This window comes from Trachurus japonicus, chromosome 19, assembly GCF_045865225.1.
Source record: "Trachurus japonicus isolate A0001 chromosome 19, Traja_1.0".
Taxonomy (NCBI): domain Eukaryota; kingdom Metazoa; phylum Chordata; class Actinopteri; order Carangiformes; family Carangidae; genus Trachurus; species Trachurus japonicus.
Genome location: NC_140925.1, coordinates 11,750,926 through 11,773,208, shown reverse-complemented (window position 1 = coordinate 11,773,208; position 22,283 = coordinate 11,750,926). Strand labels below are relative to the sequence as shown.

The 22,283-nt window shown below is 43.8% G+C and overlaps 1 protein-coding gene across 2 annotated transcripts; it reads left to right on the top strand.

Annotated features, from left to right (window-relative positions):
* Positions 1 to 280: 280 nt before the first annotated feature.
* LOC146967471 (neurabin-2-like) lies at positions 281 to 21,574 on the top strand. Of its 2 annotated transcripts, none has more exons than XM_085760586.1 (11): positions 281 to 303; positions 1,955 to 3,489; positions 13,977 to 14,109; positions 15,479 to 15,599; positions 15,937 to 16,041; positions 17,993 to 18,125; positions 19,433 to 19,585; positions 19,687 to 19,740; positions 20,410 to 20,639; positions 20,750 to 20,846; positions 21,521 to 21,574. In XM_085760586.1, exons 2-11 carry the CDS (start codon positions 2,074 to 2,076, stop codon positions 21,569 to 21,571), a joined length of 2,493 nt encoding a protein of 830 aa, XP_085616712.1. In that variant the 5' UTR covers positions 281 to 303; positions 1,955 to 2,073; the 3' UTR covers positions 21,572 to 21,574. The 2 variants fall into 2 exon arrangements, with proteins under 2 accessions (XP_085616712.1, XP_085616711.1); XM_085760585.1 differs by lacking the exon at positions 281 to 303 and adding an exon at positions 1,566 to 1,696.
* The last annotated feature ends 709 nt before the right edge of the window (positions 21,575 to 22,283 follow it).

Here is a 22,283-nt window from a genome sequence, read left to right as displayed (position 1 = left end):
TGGGGACGGTAGACCGAGGACCTGATGTGGTGTCAACTAAAATAAAATAAGAAAAAAGACGCTTTGTCTAGGTTCAGTGATGATAACTGGCTTTGCTGTGACTGCCAGCACAGATGCAGAATGCGGGAAGCAACAATGTGGCTGCAAAATAACGGATGTGTTATTGGACAAGAAGGTTTGACGTGAGTGAGTGAAGCGTCACTGGGTCCTAGTGCGCGTCTTCTCTCTGGACTGGACCACTACCGTTTTCTATGGGGGGCTCCCAGGCTTTGCTTTTCTCCCCCTTTTTCTTTTAAGATACTGGTAAGTAAGTGGTAAAACCCTATGGGGTAAAACCTTTGATGTGATTGAAAAGAAAAAGAAAAATCTTTGTAAGATATTGTAATTAATTCTGTTGGGAAAATAGTTTTGTAGGACGTGTTAGCATTATGCTAACATTTGAAATTGTGTTGTTTACGTAGCATTACTGTTTACATTTACTGTTAGCTAACCACTACCATTAGCTAACTAAACAGAAGTAAACTGTTGATACCGGTAACGTAGTTTTTTCTTTTCTTGAAATATTACCCACCACTTTAATTTTCCCATCGTTTTAGCCTCTCATTTAACTACTTTAGCTTTTTTCTTCCTTGTAACATGAAGCTAACTAACTTGATTTTTAAGTTAAGCTAACAATTAGCCCATTTGATCCACTCAAATTCCATTCACCTTCCATTACCTTTGTTCAAAGACGGTTTGTCATCTTTACTTGTAAGTTAGCTAATGATTGAAAGTATAACTTTTAAGCTTTTCAGGAGTCTGACATCAGGTTTCAACTGTTTCAGGTGCACACATTTTTACATAACAATTTAATCTGTCTATCTATCCATTGCTGTTTCGACCCAGTACTGTTAGCAATTGCATTAATTTGTTGAGCCTTTTCAACATTTCTTCTTTTACTGTTATCCCTTTATGTTATTTTATTTTTTTTACTTTTCCCCATTAATAGTACCCAGCTTCTCCCGATTGCTTTATCTTTTCCCAAATTACAATAGGCTAGTCATCTACTCAAAATGTAGATAGATAGATAGATAGATAGATAGATAGATAGATAGATAGATAGATAGATAGACAGACACTTTATTAAAGACACATCCCAAAAACAGGTCCATAGCACCATACAGGATAGAAACATAAGTAATATACAATAAAAAACAAATCAGAAGCATATATAAATTGCAACCTTTTAAACATCAATTTGATCAATTAAGTACTCATTAAAAAAAACTGTTGAGACTGTCCTGGTGGTTTCCATATAACTGCACTGCTGAAAGACCTCCTGGCATTTAAAGTGGGGGGTCTAGACTAAAAGCCTGAGGCCACTTTAACCACCAGAGGTCTGGTTTTGGAGCCAGCCCACAGTAGCAACAAGTGCTTTTAGTTGGGGAGTCACTGCATGATTTACTGCATGTTGGAGGTGAAACACCCATCAGTCACTCACTACAACATGGCCTTTATGGCTAATGCACTTGTGCTGCCTGAGGATAATGAATTAGTGTGGGCTGTGAGCCTGTCATCAGTCACTAGTCTGGCACTAGGACCCAGCAGCCGCCTCCTCCATGCAGCAGCACTCTGCCGCTACGAGAGGAGGACCAGAAATCTGCAGCTCACAGAATGAAGAGATCAAAATGATGCTGTCTGTAAAAAGGGATTAAACGTAAGCAATCTGTCGTCAGCTGCGGCAAATCCGCGGTCATCACTGTTCTACTTTTCCGTGCAAATGTTTTTTAATGACTGATGCAAATTATCTGTGTAGGTTTGGGTTTTTCATTGTGTGACTGCAAGCGAGCTAATGACAGATGCATCGTGCACACTTTCTCCGTAGCATTGGACGAGAATTGCAGCGGATGCAAGCAGGCCTTTAATGCGATCTGTTGTTTTTGTTTCTCCCCCCTCTTCCATCTGCCGGTTTTAGTCTGGGCGCCACCTCGCTACCATCGGCTGCTGCTGGTGGAGAAAACAGATTTGCCACCGGGGGTTGAGAAGGGAGACATGCCGTCGCTGAGCAGCATCCACTGCGACGCTTGACTGACCATGATGAAGACCGAATCCACATCCAAGAGCACCGGCTCTGGCTCTACGCTCAGGAGCCCATCCCCGCACAGGAACGCGTACGAGGCGGGGATGCAGGCCCTGAAGCCCGTCAAAGACAATGCTGCGAACGGGGACATGCAGGAGGGCCCCCGGGGGCGCAGGTACGGCTCCAACGTGCACCGTATCAAAAACATGTTCCAGCAGATGCAGACCGTACCCCCGGCGGCCGATGCGGAAGGAGAGGAAGCCGTCGACAAGAACGCCGACAAATCGGTGCGGCTCTCGCTCCCCAGAGCCGGGAGCCTGAACGAAAACGTGGACCACAGCGCTCTGCTGAAGCTCGGCTCCACCGTGTCCGAGCGCGTCAGCAAGTTCGACACGAAATCAGAAAACGGGCACCCGCGGGCATCGTCGCCCAGCTACTCCAAGCTGCAGGAGACGCGCCGCATCTTCGAGCAGCAACAGGAGAGGCTGCAGCAGCAGCAGCAGCAGTTGCAGGAGAAGCAGCAGCAGCAGGAGAAGCAGCAGCAGCAGCAGCAGCAGCAGCAGCAGCAGGAGAAGCTGGCCACCACCAGAGTCCTCCTGAAGACAGACAAGGCCTCAGGCTTCCAGGACGGCAGGTTGGACGTTGTGGCTCGTTTCAATGGCAGCACAGAGTCCCTGGACAGCCTGGACACCAGCGAGGCCGTGTCCCCCACGGTCAGCCAGCTCAGTGCTGTGTTTGAACGGGCAGCCGAGCTCCGGAACAACCTCCACCGCCTCTCTTCTACCCCACCGCTCCCCTCTCGAGGGGTCAGCGCCAAGGTGGGTGTGTTGAACTCCAAAATAATCACAAAGAGGGTTAGTGCCTTTGCAGCAGGCAGCCAGGAGGAAGAGCTAAGCAATCAGAAGGGCGAGGAGAGCCCCATCGGGCGGGTGACTCCCCCATCTGAGAGCATCAACGGGGGCCGAGCTGCCACGGCTGCTGAACTTTCCAGTAATGTAGGAGAGCCGGACGAGCAGAGAGAAAAGACTGTCTCAGATGCAGGCGTTAAGGCCAAAGCTGAGGAACGCTCCGGGGCCATCGAGTCCAGCAGCAGCACATCATCACTGCAAGGTGACACCCACACCTCGGTGGAGAACGGAGAAGCCGCCGGGGAGAAGCAGAGCTTTGCAAAGGGAGGCGACACGGCGAGGGATGCAGCAGAGGAGGAGGACAGAACTCTGAGAGACGACCAGTCGGGCCGTGACTCTGTGGATATCAGTACCTACAGCGCGGTCGGGGAGGACTTCGGAGGGAGCCAGGTGGACGAGGAAGAGGACGAAATCGATGACCGCTACGAGCCAGAGTCCAGCTGCGTGGAGATCGAAGGGCTGCCCACCGAGGAGAGCCCGCCTGCTGCCAGGAAGATCCGCTTCAGCACGGATCCCATCAAGGTGAGGAGGATATAAAAAAACAGAATTAATATTAATGAATGCAGGTAGAACATGAAGCCCTCCTTAATTACACCAAGGTGCTGAATCTGCTTGGGAGGGATGTCTGTATTCTAGGTGGGGGGGTGTTGTTGAACCTGACCTTAAAGCTTATCTACTGCCGTACAGTCGGCCAGTGTCCCTGTCAGCTGTTTTAATGAACTCACTCAGCTTCTGCCGGTGTCAGGATGATGCTGACATTTTGATTTTTTTTTTTTTTTTTTTACCCTGTTTCAACACGGGGCTTTGCACACACACACCGCTAACACCCTCCCCTTCCACAACAGCAGCTAATGGTTGATCCTGCATTCCTACTGTGCAGCTGACATGGGCCCCTAAAGAGCTGCAATGTAGATACTTATCTGAAATGTGGTGGGAGCTGCTCCTGTAAATGATTGCACACACTGAACACACAAAAGGCCTGGATAATTAGCCTTGTTTGTTTTAGAAAAAGTGAATCCTCTGTCATGGCCAATGAAACGTCACGGACAGTCAGTGTTAGCTGAGAGAGGAAGCGAGAAAAGAAACTGTGATCTTCTCTTGGACCAGCGAGATGAGAGAGGAGGAGAGACATGGAGAAGGAGGATGAGGAGGAGGAGGTAGAGTTGATTTAAAGTGTCTCTCTGTGTCTGGGGGTGGTGTAATGATCCGGAGAAGAGCATCGGATCCTCTGCAGCTCAGTCTCGCCGCTCTGCTCTTCTGCTCCTCTCTGCCTTGAGGTCTGAGGCGTACAGAGCCTCTGCCTGCTGAAGCGAGGCCCTGACACTGTACATCACAAACACATTCCCTCCTCACACAGAAAACGAGCCATTTCAGTGACTAAGGGCTCCTGTCCCGCATCAGGACCAGTCAAGTCGAAAGTTGCTCTTGCTCTCCTCTCATGGCTGCACATCGGTGTCCTTAAACCCTGATATTTCAAAAATAACGCGTAAACGCTCATAAAATAAACATTTATAGCAATATACTTAAAAGAAATTGATCAGAATTAAATGGGTAGCTTGATGCCACTCTCCTGCATCAGCAGTAAATAGGCCACAACCTGCAGAGGGTTAGGTTAGCATGCTAGTGTAGCAGAAACTCTGGCATCAGGAGAAACAGGTCACGTGGCTCTGTCCAGTTTAACTAAATCAACCCTCCAGCACCTCTCTAACGCTCAAAGCATGTTTCCGAAAATGTTGTACTGCTCCTTTAATATCTAACTATCATAACTAAGATGACAGTGACAGTGGAACGTATGGAGTGCCTGAAAGCTTGATTTCAAATGGTCTAAAACATTTATGACCAAACAGCTTTAGGGATTATTATTATAAGTTATTTAGTAAGTTTGTTTTGAACATACTAAAACTTTTAACAGTAAACATGACATGAAATCAGTAAAAAGTAAACACCACTGACAGTTCAAGCGACCGGCCTGTGGCCTGTGTTTTTCATAATCTACCGAGAAATGTTGCAGAACATAAGATGGAGATTTGCAGACAATGTGACAATGCAACACAATGTGGGTTGCGAAATATTAGTTGAGTGTTGCAGATGATTTTTTGTGGAAGGAAATGTATTCAACACATTTGCTGTCAAGGTGTCAAGGGCAAACACAAAGTGTCTTGCTAAGACATACTGTAAACATACCCCAGCAAGGATCATTTAAAAGATACCTTAAGTATGTCTACTACTGGATAACGTCTAGAAATAAAGAAACACAAATACATGAATTCCAAAAATTAGAGCTGTGGCCTAAAAAACAGACAGAAATGAGATACTGACTTATCTGTGATTAGCTATTGTTGAGCTCTAATAGCCACACAATCTAGAGGAAACAAACTGTCTCCCCTCCTGCTGCAAATCCTATTTAAATCAGGCCTGAGCTTAGCATGCCTATCATGCAAGTGTGAGAGGGAGAAACAGATTTCTGTCACATTATTTCATCCTTGTGAGATCAAAGATGGATATCAGGAGGAAGCGTCATGTATGGCGCGATAAAGAAGTCATAAAAACCCCAGAATTTGGTTGTGACCCTACAGCCGTCATCGGAGAATAACCTCCTACTGTGTCCTTTCACACTGTATCATTGTGGCCTTTGTTATGGAGATTGATGCAGGGGTGGATGAGAGTAAAAAGAGTTAGGGGGGGGAGGTGGGGGTTAGTCGGGTGAGGGGTTGTTGAGGTCAAATGGGAGGGGCGTTATTATGCAGCCCAAATGTCATGCGACTGTAAAACTGCCAGCTCTTAAGTCACAGTGTCAGTTGGTTTCTCTTCCAAACAGGAAGTGCCCATTTTTAGTGCATATTTCCCTCCTCTGTGCAGCTTCTGGCCGCAGTTACGTCTTGTTGTGGCGATGGCGGTTGGATGTCTGGGCGCATGTCTTTCTTTGTCCCCGTTTTACACTGAACACTCCTCTCTCTCTCTCTCTCCCGTCTGTCTGTCTCTCTGTCTGTCTGTCCTCTCAAAACTGGCAAAAATAGCAGTTCTGCTTCGGGTAGAGTTCACACTAGAGCCTTTGTTTGCTCCTCCTGACACTCTTCCTCTCGCTCCTTCTTTTCTCCTTTTTTCGCTCTTTGTCACCAGTCTCCTACTGTTCGTAAAAATAGCAGCATTGTTATCGTCACAGACTTGCCTCGCTTTTCAGGGGCAGCCTCCTTAGTTGAACACAGGAAGCTGCTTCTCATGTCTTATTTATTTGTTTCTGCATGTTTGTTTTGGCTTCTTCATTTTTTTATCCTTCAGTATCGGGTCTACTGTAGTTCATGATGTAGTCTGCTCCGCTGGCATGTTGTGATTTTTAATTATTTATCCCATTGTTGGTGGCGAGCATTTAAAAAAAAAAAAAGAAGAAAAAAAGTAGAAGATAATCCACTGGATTTGCACACTGTGTTTCCTCCAAACCAAAAATAATCTGATTTATTTTTCATGCAGCAGAATCACCTTGCTCCCGCATCACCTAGCCTACTCTAACACTTTTTTTTTTTACCCCCCCCTTCCCTGAATCAGCACCACAACACACACACATTACACACACTTTGTCGTGGGTTTCTGCTGCCTACACAGCTCTGAACAGCAGCCCTGCCAGCCGGCTCAAAGAACACCTATGATTTTCTTCCTCCCTATGTCATTAGCACAAACAATGGCTGCGCTCATATTGTAATAAACCGAGGCTGTTGAAATTTGATAGAGACGCAGAAGGAAGTATTGCAATTTTTTTTTTTAAAGGCATCGCAATGCCCACAAAATGCAACCTTTGGTGGTTTTGTGTTCACCGTTCAGGTCAGCCAATGAGGGATCGCCTGGGGAGAGGCAATACATCACCATATGTCAAGGTATCCTCAAACTGTCTATTACTTAGACTCAGTGGGCCTGCAGTATTTCATACAGTGCATTACTCACAGCTAGGAGGGGTGGGAGAGCAGACAGATTATCAGCAAGGTCACTCTGTCCCACTTCTCAGTCCTGCAGTGGTGGTGGGTTGCAAGCGTGTTTTTTTTTTTTTTTTTTAACGTGATGTGCCCACTCGCTCAGGTTACTGCGACAAGCCACGTTATGCAATGTGTTGCTCATGATGTCTGAGTGCTGTTGTGTCTTGTCTAACCTGCCATCATGTTGTCAAGCCAGGGGAAAAAAACAACAACAGCAGACGCTGGTTACAGTGATCTGTGAGGCTGCGCCTGTACAGTATGAGAGGTTTATACATCTTTCCTGCCAGTTAGGATAACACTTTGTTGATCCAACCAAAGGAGAGCATAAAGGATAAGACTGATATTCTACATGTTTCTTACTGTCAACAAATCCTATGCATAGATAAAAACAAAAAACATGTGCATCTGAATTCAGAGATGCTATACTTTCTCCATTTGTTGGGGACTACTTTCACATGTGGATTAATTCAAATCTGATGCTTAAAATAGACCAAAATTGCTGTATATCTATGGAATAAACACATTAAGAGAATATCTAGGCAATTGAATCGAGTCAACTGGACCTAGTTTTTGTCTTTTGAAGACGTTTAGCCCCTTATCCAAGTGGCTAGCCAGTCCAGTCTACATGAACTGATGAAGCCACTTGGATAAGGGGCGAAACATCTTCAAAGTCCTGTCAACTTGATTCAATTGACCATATTCACAGCGTCGCCATCTTTCCTTACGTCATCACTCGGCGTGGATAAACAAACCGTATAACTGCTGCGTCCCTGGCTGCAAGCCGTACAAATGTCAGGAGTCTGATAAACTGCTTTCCTCTCATCGCTTCCCAGTTGATACAGATTTAAGGAAGGCAAGGGTTGTAAAAGTCCGAAGGGACACCGGGCGGGCCATATTTCAAATTAAAACGACATTTGGGTTAAACTGATTTGAATTAAGTTAGCCGGCATTAGCTGCAACTGCTAACGTTAACATGTGACGGCGTTGAATCTTCCCACCCAGAGTGACGACGTAAGCAAAGATGGCGACGCTGTGAATATGGCTGATTGCCTAGAGATGCTTTTGACCTGGACAAATGAGAACTTGCACAGCCATGGAAAGAGAATATATAATATGTTTACTGTAAAGTGACCACTTAATATGATATTAAGTATAATGCAAGTAAAGAATATTCAAAAATTCATACAGTAATACTTAATGTGCAAATTAAAAAAATATATCGTTAAGTCTCTGTATCTGTCCACATATATTATAATACCATTCAGTCCTCTGTTGCTGACCTTATTCCCGTGCTGCCGTGTCTCTCCCCGGAGTCAGCGCTAAGCCTAAACATGACTGCTGACCATGGGCTGGCCTGCCAAAATAAGATGGGCTCTGGTGCCATGTAACCGTTACTATGACAAAGCCACCATATCCATTTTGTTGGCTGGAGGCGGCAGTAGCCAGGGCCACATCCCTGTTTTCTGTCTGCGTGTTGCACATCTGGGATCCAGATTACAACCCCCCCCCCCCTCTCCCAATTTAAGGAGGATTACCAACAATTACCTGCTACTTCTGGGCATGTTTGACCCAGTGATGTCATGTTACTCCAAACAGGAGAGGCGCTTCTTTTTTTTTTACGGCGTCGCCTAAATTTGACAGCTCGATGAAGCGTCACTTTTGTTGTTAGTTGCTTGCTTGTCTTTTTATTTTAATGCTCTTTATTTTCACTGTGTGAATGGAAATCTTATGTACAAAGGGCGGGCATAATAAGCTATTGCTTCAGCTTACATCTTTTGGTTGCATGTATTACTGACCAATCTATGCATTTTGTCAGTCTCTTCTTTTTTTTTAATCGATCAAATGAATAAATAAATAAACTTAACTAACTAAACTCAAGCATTGCGACCCTCAGATGACACATATACACTGAACAGCAGGAGCAGCCATTTCACAGATCTCACGTTTTGTGCGGCATAATCACCTTAATTCACTTTGGCATTTAAAAGCAGCAGCTCACATGCCCGAAAAAACAACAAACAAAAAAAAACAGTTTAAATAATTTGCGAGAAGAGTATGGCCTATTAAAACGATGATGGAAAGTTGGGTGCTAGAGAGTGTGGATAGACAGAGTGGAAACACACTATTTCTGTTGTGAAAAAAAAAACCCAATGGCACCACCTCCACACGTTCTATTGGCTGAATCCAAAATTAGATCTGTTTTTGGAGAGTTAAAGAGGGAAAGAAACACTGTTGACATGCTGCTGTGGGCTGTGGGGGGGAGGAGGAGGAGGAGGGGGAGGGGGCACGGGGACGGACCTGCTAGTTACACTACCGCAGCGTTACCCAATTACATCGTGCCCGGAGGGCGATCAAGATGGAAAACCAACGCAGCAGCAGTAGCAGCAGCAGCAGAGCACACAGGCCTCCAGAGCAGCTCTATCATTTAGTCATCCCTCTGTCACGGCAACTACATTATAAAATGGTAGTTGTCACTTCCTTGCTGTTTTTTTTTTAATACCCTTTATAGTCCCAAGTGGGTGCTCTTTATAGACACAAACACAATCTGTTAGCTGGTGAGTGGCTGGAGCTGGAGCTGCCCACAGAGCTTTTGTAGGACATCCCAGGCGGCTGGTAGCAGAGGGAGGGAGGAAGGGAGTTTCCTGGCCATCTGTTAGCTCCTCTGACCTACTATCTGCCACAACTGGAACAGTGTCCTTCTCGACCCCTCCCCTCCTCCTCTCTTTCTCCCCCCCTCCGCCACCCTGCCTTTAATCCCAGTGTTTGTCTTCCAAAGATAGCCACCTCACCGGTCCGAGGAGCTCATCGACTGCTCTACATGCTTAACGTGAGTGAGGTTGGTGGTGGGGTAAGAGGTTGCATCATGCAGGATCTCATTAGTCTGTCTGCCCTGTGTGGGGATCATTGTCCAATAAGGGGGAGGCGAAGAGGGGGAGGGAGAAAATCTCCCCCCCCAGGAAGCGAAAGTGTTAATTCTGTGTCAGTGAGGCAAGATTGTAGCCTAGCCCTGCTGCATCATGGCGACACTGCACATGAACTCGCTCAAAGCCACGGGTCACATCACATCACACACCCAGTATTTGGCTTTTTTTCTTTCTTTCTTTCTTTTTCTCTTTTCTCCTCCCAGTGCCACGTTATGGGATGCTCAACTTCCTCATTTGATCCTCTGCATTATCGTTGGGCCCTAAAACGAGGGCACCACACGCCACCAGCTGTGGCCTCTTGATCTTTAAACTCAAGGAGCGAACCCGTGCTGCAGTGAGCACGCAGGCTGGGGAGTGCACTGTTGTTGTTGCTGTTGTTGTTGTTGTTGTTGTTATTATGCGCTTTGTTACTTACAGTGCGATGCAAACCGTGCATTTTGTTGTGCCTGTGTAATCCACATTCTGCTAATCCCTCTAAATACAAAGGTAACCTAAATCAAAAGCCATTAGACGTCAGTGCAGCACCCATGCTATCTGTCATCTGCAGCAGGGTGAGGTTCAATTTGATCACTTGAAACTGAAACTGTGATTTGAATAATAAACAGTAAGGCTGGAATTAATCTGTCAATATGTTTTCTGATTAACTGTATAAAAACCGAGGTAAAGGATCCAGGTGTAACTCTTCAAATTGATTGTTTTCTTTGTGCAACAGCATGAAAGCAAAATACAGTATATTCCATTTACAGATGAGGTGAAGTCCTAACATTTGATAAGATGGTAACATTTTTGCTTCATAAACTACTAATCGATGGACATTATAACTGTCAAAGGAATAGTTAAGCATTTTGGGAAATGCACCCTTTGACTTTCTGGCCTAAAAGGGATGGTTGCATAAAAACTGGAAGTCGGGGAAACGGTTAGCCTCTCTCTGTCTGAGGGCAACAAAACCTGCCTAAAAGCACAGTGAAGCTTGCTAATTAACACATTATACCGTGTATTGTTTGTATAGTCTGTGCACAAACCAGAGCCTGGATATAATATTTGTATTATGGAGGCTAATATGTGCTGGAATTGGATTTGATTTTGATCTTTTTAATGGGGGCCAGTCTGCCTGTTTCCAGTCTGTATGCTAAGCTAAGCTAAATAGCTGCTGCTGGTAGCATCATATGTACATATAGGGCTGAAGGATATCAATCTTTTCTAACAATCTTTTCTAATAATAATAACTTTATTTATATAGCACCTTTAAAAATACAAGTTTACAAAGTGCTAAACAAAATGACATATAAGAGACAAGTCACATATGCCATAAGCAAAAGCAACACATGCAATACAAGAAGCCAACAACAATTTGAGACCATGAGGACTCAAATTAAAACGCAGGATGCAGTTGATTAGATAAAATAAATAAAAAGGGGGTTATACATGATACAAAGAGATAAGATGAGACACAATAAGATAAGAAAAGATGGGATAAAAGAACATCTGAGTAAAACTGTGATAGAAAGATGATAGAAAGAAGAGATGACAAGCAGCCTACATTTTTGAGTTTGATCATTTTAGTAGTTTTTTTAAAAGTGTATTCAAGGTAAAAGACATTCACTTTGACTGCAAATGTGAACTCTTGGATGGATTTTAATATTTAAGTGCGAGGAAAACGAGCCCTGTCATCTTTTGTGCGAACAGACAGCGATGATGAGATAGCGATAGCGATGTGGCTCAGGGTGATGATAACATTTTAGACTCTATTCTTATGGGCGAGGAAGGCTTAAAGGTAGAGGCAGGAGCTTGTACAGTGTTCAATGATGCATGAAAATACAATGATACTGAATAAATCTGAGAGAGGAGGGGCCGGTTACATTTCAAAGGCACTGTCAAAACTGACAGGCTCTTCACTGTGGGGGTTGCCAGGGAGACGAGGCCCAATATGACTGAGGGGTAGGCTACACCGAACTATACGAGATGCTACTTAAGCCAAACTAGACAAGTGAGAGATGCACTTAATAAAGTAAACAAAGAAAGCAGCAGACGGCACAAAGGATGATGGAGAGAGAAACTAGAAATGAAATGAAATGCACTGAAAAACGAGTGAAAGGAGAAAAGAGAAGAGAAGGTCCAGCACTGAATTAGTGTGGCTAGTGGACCATGCGAGGTGGTGCATGCATAATCACCTTGGAAGACTGAAAAGTGAGGCTTTTAAAGATTCAGCGTACTCTCTCTCCCTCTCTGTCTCTCTTTCTTCGTTTGTGTGTGTGCGTGTGTGTGTGTGTGTGTGTGTGAGGCCTGTGAACAGCAGCTGCAGAAGGCCCTCCATTAGCATGCTGGAGGTGGTTATGTAAACTGTCATGCTGTTAGAGACCAGAGTGAATGTGGGAAGCCGGGGCCCTTGGAAAACAGAGGCCTCTGTCTGTCTGTCTTCACGGGAGCGACTTCAGCGGCGGTCGTGATTGATTTTCTCTCAGTGCGTTTTGATGCGCACATCACCGCCGTGAAATGAAGTGGCTCCGAAGGCTCTGGGCGAAAACGCTCGATAAGTTTTTATCGCGTTATGTCTGCATTAAAAGTTGTGGTGAGTTCTTATCAAACAATGAATCCGGCTCGTCTATCTATCTATCTCAGCTGCACGGCCTCCGAGCTCATGCTGCCCATGCATAATTGAAGAGTTACTTCTTGATTGAATAAATCATATCCACTTTTCTGTTTGTATTGGCTTTAAGCAGAGGAATACCTCAGGAAGTAAACTGAATCACCGGATTTAAACTGTACTGCTACTTACTCATGCAAATACGCTGTAAAAATATAATCATCTTTACTTAAACCGCAGTCTGCGTGGTTTCTATGTAAGTGAATTTGCATTTTGCTCTCTCACCTGTTGATACACACACACACACAAGCGGTTCAACATTTACCAGGCTCCCCACAGTGCACAGGAAGTCACGTGTTTTTCTGTTTTCAGTAGCAGTTTCTATATTTGGAAGCGAGGCAAGAAGAACGGGGTACTAGTAGGACAAAACATTGATAAGTCTCCATGGCTGCAAAGAAAAGAAAGAAAGAGGCACCTACAGAAACGTGAACATCAGCGCTAAAGCACGACAGGCAGGGAGGGGCGGCCGTCACAAGAGAAGAAATAGATTGGCATGTTTTTGAGAAATATGTTTTGTTTACTGGCTGAGATTTAAATGGAAAAAGTTGATACCACTCGTATCTTTACAGTGTTTATATGGAGCTACTGTAAAGGGACAGTGTAGCTTGGTTTAGTACAAAGAATGACAGCTAAGTGAAACAACCAACTTGGCTCTGTTTCATTATAACCTCTCCATAAAACCACAAGTTCACATTCTCACTTTTTTATTTTATTATTTATTTTTTTTAACCTTTTGAACAGATCCACATTAAGTGTTTCCCCTGTTTCCCGTCTTTGTGCTAAGCTAGCTGTCCCCTGGCTCTACCTTTATATTTAAAGGGATAGTTCAACATTTTGGCAAATTGTCCCATTGCCATAATCCCTATAGTCTTAGCAGTAGGTTCGTTACCTTTAATTGTCGGTGCAAGCTATTTTTAGAACGGCGGATAAATGGAATATGGAACGTGATGAGACGGAGTTGTTTTAGAGGTAAATTCATGCAAAACTGCTGATGCACGTTCCCGTCTGGGGCAGTTTTTTGGCAAGCAGTCTTTGCATTTGCCTCGAAAACAACTCTGTCTCGTAACTTTACGTTATTATCTCATAGTGTGTGGTGAATGTGCAGGTCACAACTTGTCCACCAGAGCGTTTTGGAGTTGTTGGATTGTGTGTTTGATGAGTTTGATGAGGGAAACCAAGAAATCCCATTAGCCTCCGTAGCGTAGCTCTGAGCAACTTGCAGCTCTGCTCTGCCGTTCTAAAAATATCTTGCACCGACAATTAAAGGTAACGAATTTACTCCTAAAACTATAGGGATTATGGCAATGGGCCAATTTGCCAAAATGTTGAACTATCCCTTTAATGGATGGACATGAGTCTCACAAACGAGTCTCTGCTTTAAATTATACAACAAAATCCCAGTGCTTTTTCACAGCGCGTCTGCCTTTCTGTGTTCTAATTTTCAGTCTGACCCTGCGTCTCTGTTCTCTCCCTCAGGTATTCGCCACCTACCCCAACGAGGATTACGACAGGCGTAATGAAGACGTGGATCCCATGGCGGCGTCTGCAGAGTACGAGCTGGAGAAGAGGGTGGAGAGGCTGGACCTGTTCCCCGTGGAGCTGGAGAAAGGTACTCACCGTTACGAGAGCTGCACTCCCCCCTCAGTATTGATCCAGATTCTCATGTACAAAGCCAGACACAGAAAAAAATGGGTATAGTCAGAAAAAAGTATTTATTTTAACCTAGTTGTGGCAGTGTTGTTTGCACTGTTTTAGGAAACAATACAAGAAAATTCACATTCTTTTAAAGGCGTTTGAAAAAGCAATTTTGGTTTATCAGTTTTTATCAGTTGTATTTTTGTCTTTGAAGCTACATTAAAAAAACAACCCTACGTTTATTAAGTAAGAAAGCCTTCGCTGTTCACACGCTGGAATCTTCCCAGCTTCCTCTTTCCCACAAGGCAAAGAAAGTGCAATGACATTAGCCCCCATCTCTCCCCAGTGAGCCACACTTCCAACATCCCTTCAACATTATGGTGCATTAATATATTTATAGAAGACTATATTTAGAGTTGTGTACAGGGCAGGTTACGCGGGATACCATATGTGACCACATTCAACTGATTTGCTGCAGAGTGCACTAGTGTCTACAGTAATTTAGTCATGGAAAAAACAACAACAAACAAAACAACAGCTTGGCTCTTGTTATCAGTTCAGAAGTGTGAAGACAGAAACAACGCTCACAAATGAGGACACTATCTCAGCACATCACACCTCTGGCAGCAAATATTGGTGTCATCACAGATTCTGATCAAACTTTCAAAATGAGTATGATGAAGGCGCTTTTATTACAACTATTAATCAATGCTACGCTCATAAGGAAAACCTGCTATCATGCTATCAGCAGTGAAACCCACAAAGACGAGTTTCCTGTTAGTCTGGGGATTTTTTAAAGATCCTACATCTACTACTTCGGAAATGTTTGATGTGGATTTTCCCCTCAATATACGTATGTGTTAATTTAAAATGTTTGATTGGTTTAATTGCCTTTTCTTTTCTTCTAAGCTGTGGTTTATAGATGAAAGGGCTAAATCAAATGTCCTAATTTGACAGTTTGGTATTTAATTGCAGCGTATATGTGGATTATTCTCAGAAAGATCAGTAGATCAGGTTGTTATGTTCATCTGACAATCACATAAAGGACTACTAGACTGCTATGGGGTGTGTTTTTGTGAGATGTGAGGTAGTGAAGAAGACTAATAGAAAGCAACCTTTGATGTAAACAATACACGATTGTAAAACAGTCCAAAAAGTTTGCATTGTACTTATGAGGAAGGAAATGCATCAGATGTCAGCCAAACATCTATAAATCTCAAGGCTGCTGGCATTCCTCACATTTGACTCAGATGACAGTAAAACAGTTAAACCAAAACCTGTAAAACATGAGTTACAACAATAGCGTGGTTACATCTATTCTGGTATCACCTACTTCCCCACAGACGGTGACGGCCTGGGCATCAGTATCATCGGGATGGGTGCAGGGGCCGACATGGGCCTGGAGAAGCTGGGCATCTTCGTGAAGACAGTCACAGACGGAGGAGCGGCGCACAGGGACAGCAGGTACGTTGTCCGTCCTCCTCGTTCCTCATCCGGCGAGGAGGACGCACTTCGCAGCTACAACAGCCAATTTCAGACTCTCTCTTCAAAATGACGAGGCCTTTCGCCTTGTACGCCATCTGTCAACCCGACAGTAGCTATTTCCAGGAGTGGATGCCTCATTGTCTCGTTTTTGATACCTGCCAACTGCAAATAGGTCTCGCTGCCAAGCACGAGGATGTTAAAAATTGAGTTTTGCTTGCGTGGGTTTAAGTATAAAGATGATGTACACAAGCCAGAGTTGAATTGTTCCTATAAATCCTCAGCCTCTCTCTCTCTCTCTCTTTACCGTCTCCTCCAGGATCCAGGTGAATGATCTCATCGTGGAGGTCGACGGCACCAGTTTGGTGGGCGTCACCCAGAGCTTTGCCGCCTCTGTACTCAGGAACACCTCAGGAACCGTCAAGTAAGACTCGCTCCAACCGTCATTTCACACTCACTCTCACACCGAGGAACACACATTATCTAAACGCTGGTGTTGTCATGGCATCGCCGCTCTGATAATATTCTGGACTTCTCAAATGCTATATTATGAATTTGTATCAGATTTTGTACATTCATGGAGGACAAATCATTCTGACTTAGGTGTTACTGTTTCCAACGATCTTTAAAGGGATAGTTCAACATTTTGGCAAATTGGCCCATTGCCATAATCCCTATAGTTTTAAGAGTAGGTTTGTTACCTTTAATTGTCGGTGCAAGCTATTTTTAGAACGGCGGAGCAGAGCTGTGAGCAGCTCAGAGCTACGCTACGGAGGCTAATGGGATTTCTTGGTTTCACTCATCAAACTCATCAAATACACAATCCAGCAACTCCAAAACTCTCTGGTGGACAAGTTGTGACCTGCACATTCACCACGCTATGAGATGATAGCGCAACGTTACAAGACAGAGTCGTTTTTGAGGTAAATTCATGCAGAACCACTGATGCCCGTACCCGTCAGGGGCAGCTTTTCGGCAAGCAGTCTCTGCATTAGCCTCGAAAACAACAATAGCGTGGTAGCATGCTATGACTATAGGGATTATGACAATGGGCCAATTTGCCGAAATGTTGAACTATGCCTTTAAATTTTCCTCTCAAAATTTTTATTTGACAAAAAAAAAAAAAGCTACAAAACCCAAGATAACCCCACTAGCCTCAGCTGTACTTTGTTTAATGTTGAGTAGCAAATGTCTTTGGACATTTATTTGAACAGAATCCATGCTGCAGTTGCCTTGGCCTTTCTCTAGGTCTCTAGCTGACACAGCTCAGAGCGTCATTTCAGTTCACTATCACCACACCTCACTGTGACACACAGCATTCTTGCTGGAGGAGATGGTTTCCTCTTGATATATAGTCATAGCCAGCCCCACGCGCGGCACTGACGTCTACCACATCCTGCCCATTCAACTCACCAGACTGTAGATTTCTATCTCGAGAGTCTCCAAGGGTCATGATTATACCCTTCAGTTTTGAAAAAAAAAGCTCCTTCTGGAGACATCCTGAATGAGGTCCAGAGACTCGACAGAAAACCTTGGTTATCAAATACAGTTTGAATCAAAAGTATCATTTTGAAATGCCAGGGGGCTATTTGTAGTTTGGCACTGACTGTTCCTTTTGTGCTTCCTTTTTGTCGTCCAAGCTCATTCATAATTCAGGCTTTAGTGGTCAGCGTCGTTGGGGTAATTGTTAGTGTTGTGTGACTTGTGAAGATCAGAGACCTCCATAGATAGCTCATACATTATGGATCCGCTGCAGTGGTGGCGAAGGGCACTAGAGCTCAGACCTATTCATAAAAAGAAAAGAAAACAAAAAAACGCCATGGAGACAAATAGAAGGAGGGGAGTGGGGCAGGAAATGTGTTTGAGAACGTTTAATTACCCGTTAGTGCAGCAGAAATTGAAAGGCTGCAGCGGCTGGCTTAACAACCGTTTGTGGCTCCATCATGATCCACTGTGCTTTTTCCATGTTTACTGTCTTGTAATTGGACAAAGATTTGTGTGAGCCTGCGTCAGGAAGCATATAGCCTCTGTAATGAACTGTACAATGAGCTAAAGCAGTGGACCAACAGCACAGACACTGCCTTTGTTCACGCATAAACAGGAAGCCATTTGCTGTCATCAGAGAGCAAGCACATTCCTTACTGCATTTATACATAGAATATAACTCTACGCACTAGTGTATTATATATGAAAAACACTCTCACCGTCCTTGTGGAAACACTGTTTGGCTCCTCTGTGGTCAGGAGGAAAAAAAAACCTCATCATGTATTATTTATCACGCACGCACAGTATCATACAGTATCTGAGTGTGGTTTGGGGTTTGGTGGTTTGCGAGAGCCGATGTTTAAACCGGACGGGTGAATTTCTGAACGCAGGTTTGTGATCGGGCGAGAGAAGCCGGGCGAGCAGAGCGAAGTGGCCCAGCTCATCCAGCAGACCCTGGAGCAGGAGCGCTGGCAGAGGGAGATGATGGAGCAGCGCTACAACCAGTACATGGACGAACAGGAGGTCAGTCTGAGGATCCCAACGACCAAACCACTTGTTTCTTTCCATCATTCTCGAAAAGGTTGTGGCGCAATGTCTGCACATGGAGCGAGGGTGCAGTGCTTACTAATCCATTTTCCCACATCCCTTCCCCCACCCTTTCCATGCACACGTGTTGTGCAGTGCCATGAAAAACATTTTTTTTTGAGAATTCAATGTAATATTTATGTGTATGATTTCCAAATGTTGACCATACCATACCAACTTGATTTATAAAGCACTTTAAAAACCCAGAAGACCAAAGTGCTGTACAAAATTAAACACAAAAATATACAATCGGAATAAGACATAAAATGTACATAAAACAATAGATAGATAAATAGATTAAATAGATTAAAATAACACGGTATAAAACCAATAAAACAATTTAAAGCACAGCACATAAATATATATATAAAAAAAGTAAATGTTTACAATAAGATCAGCCTGTAAAGCACAGAATATGTGTAGCACGATGTTACACTGCTGAGTTGTTGTCTTGTCAGTATCTAGCTGGGATCAATCTCAGTTAATGTAGTAGTAATGTGAAAAATTGGACTCTCGCAGGCAGCTGAAACATCCTCAACAAGGCCTCAGTAACTAACGTGACCTTATGAACCCGTTCAGGCACAAAATACTGTCTCCAAATGAAAAACAAGGCTGGTTTTTGCAATCATCCGTTGGTCCTGGACGTCCTTGTTTCCCCCCCTCCAGGATTATGAAATTCATCTGAGTACCATCGTCAGCAGAAGTAACTCTGTCTGGTGTGGCTCTGTTGTGTGGTGTTGTGTTGTGTTGTGTTGTGTGTGCGCCTCTGGCCCGAAGCCACTCTGTTGTTGTGTCCAGCGTGTAGTATCAGTCTGATTAAACGATAAGCTCAGCTCCAAAAAATGGGGACAAATCAGGACGACTCGAATGTTGTGATCTGGGACGTCCTTTTGTTTTGTTGATTTGGTGATTTTGTTTTGATCTCTGTGTTAATTTGACACAAACGAAGCAAAAAAATGTCTCTAGTTTCATTAAAACAACAAGAGGAAGTTGCCTCATTCATGGTGGGTGGTTCTTGAAAAGCATTAGGTTGTATAATGGAGAGTCTCTGCTCTTTTGAGTTTGGCACCATCTAGTGTCGGTTCAGTGTCATTGTCATTTTTTTTCCTATTTTCCTTACTGTTCTACTCCAACATTTAACAAAAAGATGAAAAGGATTTTTTGTTATTTCTCTCAGAAATCCACTTTACCTCCCAGAAAACCACAGGAAAAAATAACCAAAAAAATCAATCTGGTCCCCGCAGGGAGCTGAATATGGCACAGATGAGGAGGAGGACGAGGACGAGGAGGCCAGCCCGCCGTATCCCAGCGCCATCGAGGTGTTTGACCTGGCGGAGAACGAGGACATGTCGCCCCTGGAGACGGACCCTGAGAAACTGGCCCATAAATACAAAGAGGTGAGCGGTTTCATCTGCGTAACTGTGTAGTCACGGTTAATTTCCTCTGATGTGTCCAATGCTTACAGATGTATTTAACACTCTCTCTCTCTCCTGTGAAGCTCCAGATAAAGCACGCTGTGACCCAGGCCGAGATCCAGCAGCTGAAAAGAAAGGTGAGGTGGGCCGAACAACGCCCCTTAGCCGTGGTATAGTGAGCATATACCACAGACTGGAGTGATATATTGCTTTTATAAAACGGTTACCAATAATAACAATATGAAAGAGGAATACGCAATCAATTTCATGTAGTTTTATTCAACCAGAAATACATATTATCCAATAAAATAGCCTCACTGTGAAAAAAATAGTCCCACCTCTCCAGACATTAGCTCCAAGTTAGCTCTGCATCTCGTCTTTTCCTCCGCTTTTTTTCAGGTGAAAGTCACTGTTCAATCCCCTCTACCATTGTTAACCCTCCCTGGAGGTGAAAGTTCACCTTAAACATGTGAATTCAACTACTTTAGTCCGTTTTTTAACATCGTAAAAACATCGACTGTCTTTTGCTATGGACTGCAACAGTTCGTTGTCAGGGATACATGACAACAACTTCCATTCATACCAGTCATATGTGCCTGATGGGGAGTGATAGCTTACGCTGTGATAAGGCTTTAGAATAGTAGCCGTGGTATATGCTCATTATACCACGGTTAACAACCAATCAGATCGCCGGATTTCCCCTTTCCGTTTTATAATAACCGATATGTGAGATAAGAGTCACCACTTGTCCTGAAGGAGGAAGGGGTTATTGATTGTTCTCCACCGCTCCACCTGTGTGTGTCCAGCTGCACCACGCGGAGCAGGAGAAGCAGCGCTGGCGTATGGATAAAGCTCAGCTGGAGCAGACCCTGCACGAGAACAAGGAGCGCATGGAGAAGCTGGAGGGCTACTGGATGGAGGCGCAGAGCCTGTGCCAGGCCGTGGACGAGCACCTGAAGGAGACGCAGTCGCAGTATCAGGCCCTGGAGCGCAAGTACAGCAAAGCCAAACGCCTGATCAAGGAATATCAGCAGAAGTAAGTTTTTTTCCAGCGTGCAATGTATTCCATTTGAGCTAAAACACACAGCCCCTGACACACACAAACACACCATCATCATCATCATCATCTGCTGCTGTTGCCCACAGGGAGATCGAGTACCTGAAGAAGGAGACGCAGCGTTGTGCACAAGAAGGGGTTGAGGCCTCTCTTCTCAAAGAGGAGTCAGGACAACTCCAAGAACAGGTACGGAAGGAGACCTTTAGGAGTTTTAGCCTGCTTCGCTCCGTCCCTCAGATGTAGGCAACGGATGGACAGCAGCACAGTTAATAATTAATGTTCAAATACAAAACGTGGATGGATGGATTAAAGCAGCGGGAAATGATGACGAGTGACTTTAGCAGCACATCAGTTCTCAGCTGCTCTGACATGTGCAGGAGGGGGAATTAGAGCGTTTATTTCTTCAAGTCATTATGCTATTAACTTAAATTATATATTATCAACCAAAGGTTCTCGTATTGACTTTAATTACATAGCTTAAGAAATGTATAGGCTATTAACTATTAAACAGTTTTACACTGAATTTAGCTGCGGCTTGAAGAGGTAACGGTTTTTCTTTTTCAGGGCTCATTAGAACAAATTTGGCAGTCAACAACTTCTTAAGTCAGCCTAGTGGCATTTATACAAGGCTTAAAATAGTTTTCAATGAAGCTTCAGTAATAAAAGCTGAACCTCAGAGGACCATATTTAGTCAGTGTGTTGTATTAGTTATTAAAAGCAAAAACGTGACTCACACTGAATGTGGTAACATGAGCAAAAAGTATTTGAGTTTGCCAACAATGTGAGAAAACTTCACATGTATTGTGTAACTCAGACTGTAAGATAATTAAACAAGTTGTGTGTTCCTCTCTCCTCCTCAGGTGGCTGACCTGGAGTGCAGGGTCGAGGAGCTGAAATCTGAACCTTTATAAAAATACATTTAAAAAAGAAGCCTTTTTTTTCTGTTTTGCATCAGAAAGCAGAACTTTGCCAGATGAAGTAGAAGAAGATAGTGTTATTGTTCTTGGAATGAACTGCAGGGTATTTCTTGATTCCAACCTGAGCTTGGTTTCTGGTCGCATACTGTAAATGTGTCCTCAGGCTTTGTATTTCAGCCACTTAACCCTTTTAACTATATTTTTTCTGTTTAACATTTACGGGAACACGAGGGACGGTTTTATCACCACAAACAGACTCTGTCGAGCTCTAGATGTACTGTTCCTTTTCTTTTTTTTTTTTTTAACTTTCAGAGTTCAGTATTTAATCCCTTAATTTGTGGTTTTGTGACAGACCAGGCTGTTGCTTTTAATTGCCAAAAAACAAATTCCTCTCTTTCTTTTTTGCCTAGTTTTGTGACCTTTATTTTCTGAGTTTGTACAGACGTGATACTGTGTGGTTTAACAATCAGTTTGGTTTGTAAAAATTTTTATTATGTGTATAACATTTAACATAATATAAACTAATGAGATTGAGGGTTGTTGTATATTTATGTGATGAAGGTGTGTAAATTGGACGGAGATTGCACTGAAGAAGACATCACACATGGTGCTTCACTGGAACGGAGGACGGAGAGACGGGAACGGCTCTTGAGGTGTCTTTTAAAAATTGTACAAACAGTAACCCAACCTTCGTAGGGGTCTTGTC

Excerpts from the sequence above, each read along its gene's own strand:
- LOC146967471 (XM_085760586.1), top strand. The coding sequence starts at position 2,074 with ATGATGAAGACCGAATCCACATCCAAGAGCACCGGCTCTGGCTCTACG. Across the intron at positions 14,110-15,478 it reads CCCCGTGGAGCTGGAGAAAG|ACGGTGACGGCCTGGGCATC; the intron begins GTACTCACCGTT and ends ACTTCCCCACAG. Across the intron at positions 20,640-20,749 it reads ATCAAGGAATATCAGCAGAA|GGAGATCGAGTACCTGAAGA; the intron begins GTAAGTTTTTTT and ends TGTTGCCCACAG.